Source organism: Trachypithecus francoisi, unplaced genomic scaffold, assembly GCF_009764315.1.
Source record: "Trachypithecus francoisi isolate TF-2019V2 unplaced genomic scaffold, Tfra_2.0 Lachesis_group9, whole genome shotgun sequence".
NCBI classification, from domain to species: domain Eukaryota; kingdom Metazoa; phylum Chordata; class Mammalia; order Primates; family Cercopithecidae; genus Trachypithecus; species Trachypithecus francoisi.
Window position 1 is genome coordinate 18,754,466 of NW_022681474.1, and position 14,886 is coordinate 18,769,351.

General features: G+C 39.9%; 1 protein-coding gene across 1 annotated transcript in view; it reads left to right on the forward strand.

The window, feature by feature from the left end:
- The window catches only part of PTER (phosphotriesterase related), a 79,099-nt gene that overhangs the window by 49,266 nt on the left and 14,947 nt on the right, over positions 1–14,886 (forward strand). Inside the window, 2 exon segments of the mRNA XM_033208499.1 lie at positions 507–695; positions 698–774. Of these exon segments, the coding sequence (XP_033064390.1) occupies positions 507–695; positions 698–774 (266 nt within the window).

The following is a 14,886-nucleotide window of genomic DNA, read 5'->3' on the forward strand; positions in this document are numbered from 1 at the left end:
GGAAGCCTGAGATGGGAGGATCCCTTGATCTCAGGAGTTCAAGTCCAGCCTGAGTAACATGGTGAGACCTCTACCTCTTTAAAAAAAAACAACAAAAAAAAAAAAAACAAAGAAGAAAGAAAAAGAATGACTTGATACATGGGACATAGATTCGATTCATTGGCGGTCTTTCTATATTCAAGATGCTGCTCCCCAGGTTAAGTTATTGATTTTTTTCCTTCACTCGGAATGTACTCTCATTAAGTCACTTTGTCCCCCTCCAGCTTCCTAAAGCTATACGTTTCTTGTTAAATAATCACAGTGTGATATTATCGAATCCTGGATTTAGTGTAACTTGTTGATTTGTGATTTGGCCAGCAAAATGCTTTTTTCATTGATTGATAACTATTGAATACATTTTTAAAAGAATGAATGACTAAATAAGTAAATTCATTCACATACTGTGGTGGATCAATTTTGATAAATTTCACAACCTATAAAATATATTCCTTCTCACTCTTCCTTAGCTTACGGATGTCCTTATGAATGAAATTCTCCATGGAGCTGATGGAACCAGTATTAAGTGTGGCGTTATTGGAGAAATTGGTTGTTCCTGGCCTTTGACTGAGAGTGAAAAAAAGGTTCTTCAGGCCACAGCTCATGCCCAGGCTCAGCTTGGTTGTCCTGTTATTATCCATCCTGGACGGAGCTCCAGGGCGCACCATTTCAGATTATCCGAATATTGCAAGAAGCAGGTGCAGACATCTCTAAAACAGTCATGTCACATCTGGATAGGTAAGCAGGCTATGTTACAAATGGATGCAAACCACCATATAATTAATACATGATCAAATTAAGAATCTACAGTAATCCGTCAGTGTAATACTAATCATGTAGAGAAAATCACTAACTATATGGAAGGTAGTATTTATAAAGTTTTACAACTGACATTAATAAAAGTCAGTGCTGCCATTTTTGTGCCTCTCTGTGTCAGATAGTATCCTAGGTATTTTGCCTAAGGTATTTTGCATAAGTCATTTTGTTTAATTTATTCAATCCTTTATAACTCATAATAGGTGTCACCGTCTACTTCATTTCTTTGTCTCATGGGATGATATCAAAGTAGCTGCCAATTCCACTTGCTCAGTGTTTAACAGTAGTTGGAGTAATAAAGTTGTCACAAATATAAAGGGAGGGAAAGTCAATGATTTCACCCAGAGAAGAAAACCACAAATACAAATGTTCACATTTGTGTCACTTGTGGTTTGAATCATCTGAATTTTGGAAAATGCAATTATAAAAAATAATAGTAATAAGCATAGCATGTGTTGGGTGGTATTATGTATTAGTTTCCTATTGCTCTTGTAACAAATTATAACCAACTGGGTGCCCCTAAACAACAGAAATTTAGTCTCTCAAAGTTCTGGAGGCCAGAAGTCTGAAATGAAGCATTGTCGGGGCCCCGCTTCCTCCAAAGGCTGCAGGAAGAATCTTTCCTTGCTTCTTCCATAGCCTGAGATCCAGCTATTCCGTGGTTCGTGGCTGCATAACTACAGTTTTTGCCTCTGTCTTCACATAGCCTTTTCCTCACTGTCTATGTCTTCTCCTCTGTTTGTTACAACAACAGTTGCCATTGGATTTATGGCCCGTCCAGATAATCCAGAACGATCTCATCTCAGATCATTTACTTAATTATATCTGCAAAGACCTTTTTGCCAAATAATGCCACTTTGAGAGGTTCCAAGAGTTAGAATGTGGACGTATCTTGTTGCAGTTAACCATTTAATCCCTACATATTATTTTAGATGCATAGGGGACAGTAAAGCAAACGACTAAATGAAGAAATGCCAGCTGCTGTTAATTTTATGAACAAGTCTAACAGTGTTGCTGAGGCTACTCATTAGCCTTAAATTGAATTTATTACAGAATTAATACAGCACCAGTGAGACTAATAATATATTACAGGTACTTCTATCTTGCCTATTGGAGTAAAGCCATATTCACATATTGATAAATCCTGATTATCAGACCGGACACATTGCTACTTAATAAACTAACAGTCCTACAAAATGTATTGTTAAAATGCCTCTCCTTATGAGGCTGCAGTGAACCATGATCACACCGCTACATTCCAGCCTAGGCAACAGAGCAAGACCCTGTTTCAAGAAAAAAAAAAAAAATTCTTCTACTTAATAAAAAATATTGTAAAATCATGTACAGGAAATATAAACAGGTGTAGTTATAGCAGAACAGAGAAGTCAGCATTAATGGGGAAACTGAGGCACAATAGGATAAAGGCAATTCTCCTGGCAACCGGGTTGTTATCAAGATCCATACTTGGCTATCTTCAGGAATCTTCTGGTTGCACTGATAAGATAGAGGCAGGCTTCTATAATGGTCACAGGGCCAATGCATCAGGCTGTGAAAACTAGACTCTTCGGACCCAGTGAGAACTTTAAATTCTGACTCTCATTGGTGTAAGATCTTGGACAGCTTAATTGAATTTAAAACAATGTATTTTATAATGTTACCTTGTATGATATGGGATATATGTAGCACATTTATTCAGTAATGATGATACTTTTTAAACATTGTGAAGTATGTCATACCTTCAAAAATGTATTACTAATAATTTTAAATTTTATAAAATGTTTTAGAATTTTTCTTTTTTTTGAGACAGAGTCTCGCTCTGTCGCCCAGGCTGGAGTGCAGTGGCCGGATCTCAGCTCACTGCAAGCTCCGCCTCCCGGGTTCACGCCATTCTCCTGCCTCAGCCTCCCAAGTAGCTGGGAGTACAGGCACCCGCCACCTCGCCTGGCTAGTTTTTTTGTATTTTTTAGTAGAGACGGGGTTTCACCTGTTAGCCAGGATGGTCTCGATCTCCTGACCTCATGATCCGCCCGTCTTGGCCTCCCAAAGTGCAGGGATTACAGGCTTGAGCCACCATGCCCGGCCTAGATTCTTAAAAGCATTGCATTCTGGGCCGGGCGCGGTGGCTCAAGCCTGTAATCCCAGCACTTTGGGAGGCCGAGACGGGCGGATCACGAGGTCAGGAGATCGAGACCATCCTGGCTAACACAGTGAAACCCCGTCTCTACTAAAAATACAAAAACTAGCCGGGCGAGGTGGCGGGCGCCTGTAGTCCCAGCTACTCGGGAGGCTGAGGCAGGAGAATGGCGTGAACCCGGGAGGCGGAGCTTGCAGTGAGCTGAGATCCGGCCACTGCACTCCAGTCCGGGCGACAGAGCGAGACTCCGCCTCAAAAAAAAAAAAAAAAAGCATTGCATTCTGAAGTTATTACACGGTATAAGTGTTCTATGTGTCTATTAGAACATAATTGTTTATCATGTTGTTCAAGTATTCTGCATTTCTACTAATTTAAATATATGTGTGTGTGTGTGTGTGTGTGTGTATATATATGGAGAGAGAGAGAGAGACTCTCTCTGTTGCCCAGGCTGGAGTGCAGTGGCGTGACTTTGGCTCACTGCAGCCTCAACCTCCCAAGTTCAAGTGATCCTCCCACCTCAGCCTCCCAAGAAGCTGGGACTACAGGCATGTGCCTCCACACCTGGCTAATTTTTATATTTTTTGTAGAGATGTGTTCTCTCCCTGTTGCCCAGGCTGGTCAAACTCCTGAGCTCAAGCAAGTCACTCACCTTGGCCTCCCAAAGTTCTGGGACTATAGGCATGAGCCATTGTACCTGGTCACAAATTTCTTTTAATTGCATGCTTGGCATTCCTTGGGATTCCTGAATGTAAGGATGTATCTTTCATTGTTTCTGAAAAGCCTCGGCCATTATCTCTTTAAATATTGTTTCACTCACATGTTATTTATCATCTGTATCACAAACTCCAGTTTGGTATATGTAGGGCTTTCTTACCTGTACTCTGTATCTCTTAACATCTGTTTGATATTTCCATCCACATGCATCACTGAGCTGTAATTTCTTCAGTTCGATCTTCTTATTTACTACTTTTCTTTCCAACAGAATCAATCTGTTGCTTAGCCAATTTATTTGGTTTATAATATTGAGAACTGTATAGTTTTTTCTGTTACCTACTAAGTTCTAGTTGGTTACTTTTCAAATCTGCTTGGTTAATTTTGATCATTTATTTTCCTTTCAACATGGTTTCAATTCAACCTTTAAAAAAATATTAAACATACAATGTATAACGTGTAATTGATAAATCTGATTTCTGCTGCCTTTTTTTACTCTGATGTAGTTTACTAGTTCTTCTGGCTGTCATTGTTATGAGGTTATTTCCTTATGTTTTAGAGTAGAATTTTTTGTTATGAGATCAGACTTCTTAGAAATTATTATAAGTGTTAAGTTAGTTTCCCCTTACCCCTGTTTTTTTTTTGGTTATTTATTTTTTATTTCTGGTAGGCAGTTGTGGCACTACCTACATGGGAAACTTTATACTAAATTTTTTAATTGTGGTAAAATGTGCATAACATAAAATGTATCATCTTTTAAACATTTTGAAATGTACAGTTCAGTAATGTTGAGTGTATTCACTCCCCATGGCCTGTGACAAACGCCATTCTACTTTCTGTCTCTGTGAATTTGACTACTCTAGGTAGCTCATGTAGATGGAATCACATAACGCTTTCTGTGATTGTTTAAACTAAATTTTAGACTTGAGAGACTTAGACCCACACAGGTGCTATGAATTCTGACCCCTCAGCTTAGCAAGTGCTGGAATGGGGCTATGGATTCTAAAGGGAGACTTTTTCTCAACTTACCTTCCTTTCACTAGAAGCCAAGACTGAGAAAGATATATACAGATACCCCTTGACTTGTAATGGGTTATGTTCCAATAAAGCCATTGTAAGTCAAAAATATTGTAAGCTGAAAGTGCATTTAATATACCTAACCTACTGAACACCACAGCTTAAGGTAGCCTACTTTAAAAATGCTCAGAACACTTATATTAGCCTACAGTTCTGCAGAATCATCTAACGCAAAGACTATTTTGTAATAAGGTGTTGAATAGCTCATGTAATGTGTTGAATACTGTACTGAAAGTGGAAAACAGAATGTTTCTCTGGGTACTTGAAGTACAGTTTCTAGTGAGTGTATATTGCATTCACGCCATTGTAAAGTCCAAAAAGCATTAAGGCAAACTAACCAGGGACCATCTGTAATCTCCAAAACCTGTTTGTGGACCAAGTTTTTACCTACTTCATCCTCAAGGGTGTGTTGCCTTCCATATGAAGGGAGTAGCCCTTTATATGTCTCCAATCTGATCTCCCACTTGGTTCAAGTCCACGCTCTGTCTTACTTGGCTCATTAATACCTTTTAGGCAAATGCTAGCTCTAGGTTTCACCTTATTCCTCATGTTCTCAGCTCTCTTGTTGTCTCTGTCCCCCGAGCAAGTAAGTGTTACTTTCCCACCAGCTAAACCAAGCATTTCAAAATAGGGTGTTTTTTTTTTTCCCCTCTCTTCAATATAATGTAGTATTTTACATGCATTCTGCTGGAAAGGTTTTCTGTGAACATCTAGTCTGCCATACTGCCTGAAACTGGCTCAAGATGATTCGTAAAGAAGAATCTTTCTATCTCCATCTATTTACAGTTAGACATGTATGTAAGTTAGAAAATTATGCTTGGCAAAATAGAAAACAAGCTTTCATTGGAAAATGTGAAATAAACCTTTGCTTCTACCACAGTAGTATTTCTCTGCTCATAAAATCAAACAATATATAAATTGCAAATGTTTTCTTTATTGCCTAGTGATATACATATATGTATACACTACACCTATATATACACATATGTATATATTTATATATATACACACACATATGTATTTTTTTTCTGTTAAACAATAAAGATACATTACCAGATTTCCATTTGGCTGCAGTTTCAATATATCTCTCTAGAATGACTCAGAACAGAATGGAAAGGTTGACCTGACATCAAACTCAGAACATTCTAGAAAATTCTGAGACCATCGCTAGAGCAGCCATCCATTCCGTACCTATCTGATGGATTATTCAGGGTTCCAGTGCATGAAAAAGACATACATGAAAGTATGAGCATTTCAGTAGAGAGGCAGCTAGGGAACATGACTTTAGAAGAAGCAGTGCATTTGGAAAAACATACCGAATAAAGTAACAGAAAAAAAAATAATCAGGGAGGCAGATGCAGGCATCGTTAGCTCTTTGAAGTGGCTGCTCACAGCAAGACAGTGGCCATGCTGAAGTCTGACTGGGTCAGCCTCTCACAGACTCTCTGAGGTCTGCAGGACTGTGCATACAATCTGAGCCGCACTGAAAGGCCAAGGACTTCAGCTTTCTGTAATGGGGACACATCACAAAGGGCATGTATTTCATGCAACGAAATGCACAGAAGCCTCACAAAACAGACACGCATGCCCAAAACAAGGCCTCCAAAAAATAAAAACCAAGACAAAATGGCAAATTATTTCATTTCCCCCATCATGCGTTTTCAGACATGAAAAACCAAAACAAGGCTCTGAAGCTACCCTGTGACTGGGAGATAATCAGGCAGTGGCTCTGCTTCAGAGCCCGCCAGAATGCTGGGACTCTCCAATGGGGCTCACCCTCAGTCTTACCTACCCATGACTAGTTTATTTTTCCCCTTTATAGTAGTATTTCCATCATCTGCATCATCTGAGTATACACAGTGAAATCTTACAGTATGCCCCCAATCACACTGAAGCAGGTAAATATTTTTGAAGATGTACAGTCTTCATAAGGATTCATGCATTTGTGTGGGTGCACACACACACACATACACACATTGCGACAACAACAACAAATTGCTACATAGCTATCCAAAAGGGGCATTTGGGACCCCGAGACGGAAGAGTTAATGAATGGCCATCACCTTAGGAGACCTCTGAACTACATTGTTGTCATGTGACCATTGATGACCTGCTTAAGGTCATTTACTAGGAGATAACAGCCTGACAAGATAAATCTGCTTCTGTGTCTAGGCCCTCCCCTAACCATCTGTTCCCTTTAAGAAACGTGGGCCTGTTGGCTGCTGTGAATTTAACCCTAGGGTACATTGCAGGGGACCGCCCTTGATGGTTACAGCCACCCAAAGTCAACATTTATTGGAAAAGAGCACCGGCACTTAAGGGTTCCTTCTTGATCTTCATCTATGAAGGCTTTCTGCCTTTCAATCATTTATTATAATTTTACTACCTGTTAAAACTCTACCCACATGTCCAGGTGACATGTAATGATAGCACTGCCTTGGCCTCCGGTCTAATATAGTCTAGATGCAATTGAAAAAAAAAAACCCACATATATCCTTTTTGCCATTCATCTTCAAGGAGATTTTATCCTTAATGGACTATGAGAGTAGCCGTAGGTACTTTTATGACAACAAAATTATTTACCAATGAAAGCTGAGTAAAACAGCATGGCTGGCAGGTATTTGGGTAGCAACTAGTTACTGATTAATTTTTTTACCCCCCTGGAGGAGCAGTAGACAGGTGCGGTGCCTGACTCTTTTTTCTACTTGGTTATCTATTTAACAAGCCAAAGGGCTTTGATAGAAATCCAGGGCCTCGAGTTTGATTAAGGGCACAATGATAATTAAGTGAAGGAAAATAGCACATCACTGTCTTTGAAAATTCCTGACTGAGGAGGAAGGTAGAGGAATTGACCTAAGGGTTTCTGAAAGACAACAAGAGGGAAAGGTTTAGGGAACTGGCCAACAGCACATTTTATTCTGTGTGTTTCTGATCATTCGTGCCAAATTGGCCAAACTCTTGAAAGATATAATCTTGATATTTTTTTCATGCTCTTAATTAGGTGAAATAAGAGAGTGGGATATCACATCATTCATTCGTTCCACAAATATTTGCGTGTCTAGTTACCATATAGCAGACGCTGGGCTGTAGCCTGAAGAACAGCCCACTCTCTGTCTTCAAAGTCATTATTTAATTATAATTATGGTGATTTTTAACCTTAAGGTTTTCTGTGAAAAGCCACAAAAAATAATTATGTGGTTTCCTTGGAACTTACACAATTTAATCCCTGTGAATATTTGTGAATTAATGGGAAGTCATTCAAAAACAATTCCAAGCAAATATTTGACAAACAAATTGAGCAAAACATCTTGATATAGTTAAGTAGTACAGTGGTGTTTAAGAACAATTGAAATGCTATGTGCATGTATTTGTTTGTAACAACTGCAATCCTGTGAATATGGCACTGAGTTTCTTTTATTCTCAAAAACAATTTTTTTTTTAAATTTTTGAGAATAAAAGAGACAGGGACTTGCTGTTTCCCAAATTAATTTTGAACTCCTGCCTCAAGCGATCCTCCTGCCTCAGCCTCCCAGAATGCTGGGGTTACAGGCGTGAGCCACTGAGCCGGCCAGAAAAATGATTTTTAACCCTAAAGTATTATGCAAATTTTCCCCACCCCTGCCCTGTTATTGCTTACTATGTATTTTCTCTCAACATGTAGAACCTATGGAAGGAAGAAAGGGAAAGAGGGAGGGAGGGAGGCAGAAAGGAAGGAAGGGGAGGGAGGGAGAAAGAAAGGAGAGAAAGAAGGAAAAAAAGGAGAGAGAGAGAAATCTAGGCAAACATTTGACAAAGTGAAATGCACCAAAATTCTTTATATTCATAAATAGTGCCAAATAAAATGTAATAAAGTTATGGTGATAATTAATCATTAATTGTGGAGTATCCCAAATTATACTATTTTGGGCAGACCTGCCTGCCAGGTGAAAGGGAAGTGCTGGTCGTGTGCTCTATGCAGTACATTCAACCCACCAAAGCCTTCCACTAGTAATTTTTTTTCTAAAGCAATTTTTCATGACTCTGACACCATTCTCATGAAATGTGACATTTTAACAAATAGGATTGCCATGTCTATGAGATTTATCTTCACTCTCCTCAATACCGTCATTCCCTGAACTGTGTATTGCCTTACATGAAAAACGCAGCCTCTTTTGTGCTATGTGGTAGCTGAAGAGTTCATATGGTGAAAAGCTCTTCCTGGGATGTATAAACTGTGAAATGCATTCTAAAATAAAGTTTTAATTACACTTTGTAATTTGGAGCCAACTTCTGGGTTTAGTCTAATTTAAACAAGGGTTTTTCTCTCTTGCAGCCATCTGTTCCTTTTGCTTAAGCCTACACTTAAGTCATAATATTGAAAGGGTGACGTCATTCCTTCCTATGATGTCATTAAACATTTCTTTAGCGACCCAAGCAGTCAGAGAACTGAATGAAGTGGTGGGGGGAGATGCTTGTTAAAATATAGATAATAGCAAACTGAATTTTTAAATTATATTTCATTCCCAGTTATTCTCCAGTATCAAAAATATTGTTCAATAAATGTCATGCCTTCATGCAAAAAAAATCCCATAAAAAATAAATCTTTAAAATACCTACATATTTGGGCATAAACTAGTATATTAATGCAAACGTAGTCATTTATGGCTTGAGTCTGGATCAAACTAAAATTCTTGGCAAATTGTTAGTGGAAGTAGCAAATTATATGTTTTTAATCATAGGCAATGTTTAGACCACACATTAAAAACTTATATCATCTCTGTTTACTTTCTATTTTTGACATTTAAATTTATTTTTAGTTAATTGAGATCAGTTGAATTCCATCAATTAAGAATTTCTCAGATCTCGTAGTTGCAGTGGAGCTGTCATTAGCATTGTAAGGTAGACATGAATAATGTTTTAAATTCTGTTAATATCAAATCAGAGTATAGTAAATTAGGTTATAATCACTCGATTATGGTAATTTACTTTTTTAAAATATTGCATTATAAACATTTTAACGTTAATTTTAGGTTATTAAGTGTATAATTCTAGTTGAGTTTAGTAATTATTCTAAGTAGTTGTTGAAAAACTTTAAAAACATAAGAATTCCACATAGTTGTACAAATATTCATTGGTTCTAAATTGATCAACTCAAGGGGGAGGAGGACAAAGTTTGTTGGAATTACTTTTTTTTTTTTTCCTGAGATGATGTCTTGCTCTCTTATCCAGGCTGGAGTGCAGTGGTGCAATCTCAGCTCACTGCAACCTCCACTTCCCAGGTTCAAGTGATTCTCATGCCCCAGCCTCCTAAGTAGCTGAGATTACAAGCATGCACTACCACGCTCAGCCAATTTTGTATTTTTAGTAGAGACAAGGTTTTGCCATGTTGGCCAGGCTGGTCTCAAACTCTCGGCCTCAAGTGATCCATCCACCTCAGCCTCCCAAAGTGCTGGGATTACAGGTGTGAGCCCACCATGCCCAGCCTGGAATTACTTTTTTGGGAAACAATTTTTAATGATCAGTCATTGAAATTCAACGTTTTCAATAAATCAGTTGTATATATAAGAATTCTGTTGTTATTTTATTTGTATGCCAATTTTTAAAACATACTTGATCAAGTCTGTAAGTTTTTTTTTTTTTTTTTTTTTTTGAGGCGGAGTCTCGCTCTGTCTCCCGGACTGGAGTGCAGTGGCCGGATCTCAGCTCACTGCAAGCTCCGCCTCCCGGGTTTACGCCATTCTCCTGCCTCAGCCTCCCGAGTAGCTGGGACTACAGGCGCCCGCCACCTCGCCCAGCTAGTTTTTGTATTTTTAGTAGAGACGGGGTTTCACCGTGTTAGCCAGGATGGTCTCGATCTCCTGACCTCGTGATCCGCCCGTCTCGGCCTCCCAAAGTGCTGGGATTACAGGCTTGAGCCACCGCGCCCGGCCAAGTCTGTAAGTTTTATCACGGAATGCAATTTATGATTCTTCAGATGTCAGTGCCTGAGCTAGCTCCACGACCCTACATAGAACTGCCCTCACAGGCCCACCACTTGCCCAAGGAATTCACAGAATCAAATGGCTGATGAGTTACAATCAAATCAAAGCTCAGCACAATGGAAAGGGCACTGGATTAGGAGTTGGAATACCTGCATTGTTGATCACTTTAAAGAAGACCCATGTTTTAGTTTCTTTATTCGTGCAATGACATTAATATGTGATGTAACTATTTCACCAGTCTATTGTGAATTTCACAACCTGCTCCTTGTTCTTGTTATTTAATGGTGCCAACATCTAATCAGTTGCCCAAGCAAGACAGGCTCGTGATTATCCTCCTGCATGGCTGTCCCTGTGGTGCTAATACCTCATCCTTCACTCTTGCTGCTGTACTCCATAATCTGGCTAATAACAGCGCTATTTACCCAGCTGTTAGCCTAAAGACCTCCAAATACAAGCTCTCCTATCCACTCCTCTGCTGTTCTCTGAATTCAGCCCCTCATTTATCATGTGAATTATTGTAAGTCTCCAAACACGAATCCCTCCCTTAGTTTTGGTCCCAGATCTAGCCTCCACAATCCACCAGATCTTTCCAAAGGCAAATCTAATTATATCCCTGATCCTGACTTAAAACCCTCCAATGGGTCACCTTTGCCTCAGGCAAAGGTCTTGGTCTTCTGGTTCCCTCACCTCCCTTCAGCTTCTCTCTCGTTATTCCCAGTATGCACACAGTCTCTGGGCCAAAGCCACACCAACCGTGTCTTCGAGTGCCCTGTATTGGTTGTCCTTATATGCATCTCACGCGTGCTCTTCTCTCTGCTATGAATGTTCTATTTCCCCTTATCTACTAGGCAGAATCTTTCTTCAAAATGCAATTCACCAGGGGTTTTCTCCTCTATGAAGCTTTTCCAGAACCAGCCAAGCACTGTTTGATAGCTCCTTCTTGCCAACCTAGTTCCTAGTAGCACTCTTACCATGACACTTGGTAAATTCTCTACAGCAAGTATTTGTTTCCGTGTCTGTTTTCCGTAGTAGATACTGAACTGCTTCCAATATGGGACTGGTGTTATTTGTGTTTGTTTTCCCAGCTCATGGCTGATTGCAAGTAACAATTTCTTATTAAATGGAGGGATGGATAGATGGATGGATGATTCCCCTCTCTTCTCCCCTCCTGTCTGATAAACTACACCCTTATATTCAGGAACAGCAAGCTCCCTTTTTGCCTCTCAGCAGGTGGTTCTCTGGGTTTTTTTTTTTTTTTTTTTTTTTTGAGACAAAATCTCACACCGTCGCCCAGGCTAGAGTACAGTAGCACGATCTTGGCTCACTGCAGCCTTCGCCTCCTGGGTTCCAGCAATTCTCCTACCTCAGCCCCCCAAGTAGCTGGGATTACAGGCAGCTGCCACCACGCCTGGCTAATTTTTGTATTTTTAGTAGAGACAAGGTCTCCTCATGTTGGCCAGGCTGGTCTCAAAACTCCTAACCTCAGGTGATCCACTCGCCTTGGCCCCCAAAGTGCTGGGATTATAGGCATAAGCCATATGCCCAGCCTCTCTGGATTGTTCATCTGGAACCCTACCAACATTTGTCTAAATAGTGTCCTTCAAGGCTTAACTCAAATGAATCAAAGTGAATCAAGTGAAAAAAATGAATTGCCTCATTCTTCTTTTGTAATACTTTGTATTTATTTGTACTTAAATGTTTTTAACACATTTAACTATAATTATTGGCTTAAATATCTACCTTCTGCAGACTTTCAGTTCCTTGAGACAGCATCTTAAATTTTTTATTCGTGTCTATATTCCTAACACAGAGAATAGCACAAGACAGCTGATAGTAGATGTTCACTGAATTAATTTATGAAGGTGTGTTTCAATGTGTGAAATGAAATAATGTACCTGAGAGTTATTTGAAACTGTAAAGCCCAAGACAAATGGTAGGTGCTTTCGTTATCTTGATCCTACCCACGGATCAAATTCTTTCCTCTGCTCCTTAGTTCTTTCTACCTAGGGAGTCCACAGACCCTTGTCTAAATTATCACTTCATTCAGACTTCCTTTCTTCCACACAGAGTATATTTTGACATTAAACTAAACCCCTCAGTATATGGATAAGATCTAGAATATAAAAGGGGGTTGAAAATAGAATCACCTGTCTTGCATTATAGTACCAGCCTTAAGAAACTGGGTAAATGATAACTGTATTCTGAAAATAACAAGCCAAATCACTTTGGACACCTTTTTTTTAGCTGATGGCAATATATTTTCCCTAAATCTATGCCTGTTTTTATATACAGAAAAGTTACTTATTAGTTGAGCAAAAGTATAAAATATGCAGCAGAAGAAATGATATCATACGAATGACATGAACAAGTACTTGATACAAAAATCTCATCTTCCTCCTGGGAAATCCCAGGATATTTTGTAAATGACATTGCAATCATTTCATCCACCTTGAAGATGGAACATTTCTTCAGTGTCAAATGCGGTAGCTCTTCTGTGTGTCACAATCACTTCACTGACTCTTCAGGGGAAGAAGCGAAAACTACCTACCTTAAAAGCTGGGAAAGATTGGAGTAAGAAAGAATAGAATCATTCATGGATGGCCGGGCGCAGTGTCTCACACCTGTAATCCCAGCACTTTGGGAGGCCGAGGCAGGCAAATCAGCTGGCGGATCAGCTGAGGTCAGGAGTTTGAGAGCAGCCTGGCCAACATGATGGAACCCCGCCTCTCCTAAAAATACAGAATTAACTGGGTGTAGTTGGGGGCACCTGGAGTCCCACCTACTACTCAGGAGGCTGAGGCAGGAGAATCCCTTGAACCCAGGAGGTGGAAGCTGCAGTGAGCCAAAATCGCGCCACTGCACTCCAGCCTGTGCGACAGAGTGAGACTCCATCTCAAAAAAAATAAAATAAAATGAAAAACAACTCTCAAGAATTATTCATGGATATGGAATGCAGAATGAAGAAAACTGGCTGAGGTTAGCACCTCCACTCTTCCAAGATGTGCTGTGAGATCACTGGTGACAGGGAGGGGCAGGACGTCTGTTTAACCCTCATCTGCTGGATGGCACACAGAGTTCATTTTCCCGTGGTAGCATACTGACATTTGGGGTCAATCCTCTCCAAGTGAAAAAGAAATTCACTTGCATAAATGCAACTTCAGTAGCACTTTGGCAGTCCCTGGAAGCCATCCAGCTGAATGTCAGTTTCACATAGGTAAGTCACCTTGTTAGACCTTCATGGTGCAAGGTGCTTGTTCCTAGATGTCATTGTGATGGTGAGTGTGTCTCCGGAGTGTGAGTGCCTTGGAGGAGGAATGGAGCTGCCTGGTGCCTGGAGCGTTCACACCCCGGAGGGGCAGCCTGGTCTAAGAACAGGCCTCTGAACACAAAAGCAGTTTGGGTTTTTTTGAAGCTCTTTCAGTTTGAGACCTGAGTTTATCTTTTCTGAGACTTAAAGTCCTCATCTGTAAGATGGGGACAGTCACACCTTCCTGATAGAGCTTCTGTAAGGATTAAACAAGCTGGGGCGATATTAAATACCTGATGCCTATCAGGTGTTGATTTTCTTATTTCCCGTCCCACCCCTCATTAATATCTCACACCACATTCTACTTATTTACAGGACTTTCCTTTGAAAAATATGTGTGATCACACACTATTTTCTTCCCCTGGATTTTGCAATCAGTTTGCTTTGTCAATAAGAATAATTTAAATGAATTCATCCCCCTTATTTTTATTTTTTAATTTAATTTAATTTAATTATTTATTTATTTGTTTATTTGGAATTGTGTCTTGCTTGCTCTGTCACCTAGGCTGGAGTGCAGTGGCTTGATCATGACTCACTGTAGCCTCGACTTCCCGATCTCCAATAATCCTCCCACCTCAGTCTCCCAAGTAGCTGGGACCATGGGCGTGCACCACCCTCACCTGGCTGATGTGTGTATTTTTGTTAGAAATCAGGTTTTGCCATGTTGCCCAGGCTGGTCTGGAATTCCTGAGCTCAAGTGACCCTTCCACCTCGACCTCCCAAAGTGCTGGGATTATAGGCATGAGCCACCGTGCGCAGCTGAATTCATTTCTTAATTACCTTCACATTAATATGTAGTTACCCAAAGGAGGTCATATCAATAAATGTCAGTTAAAAAATCAGAA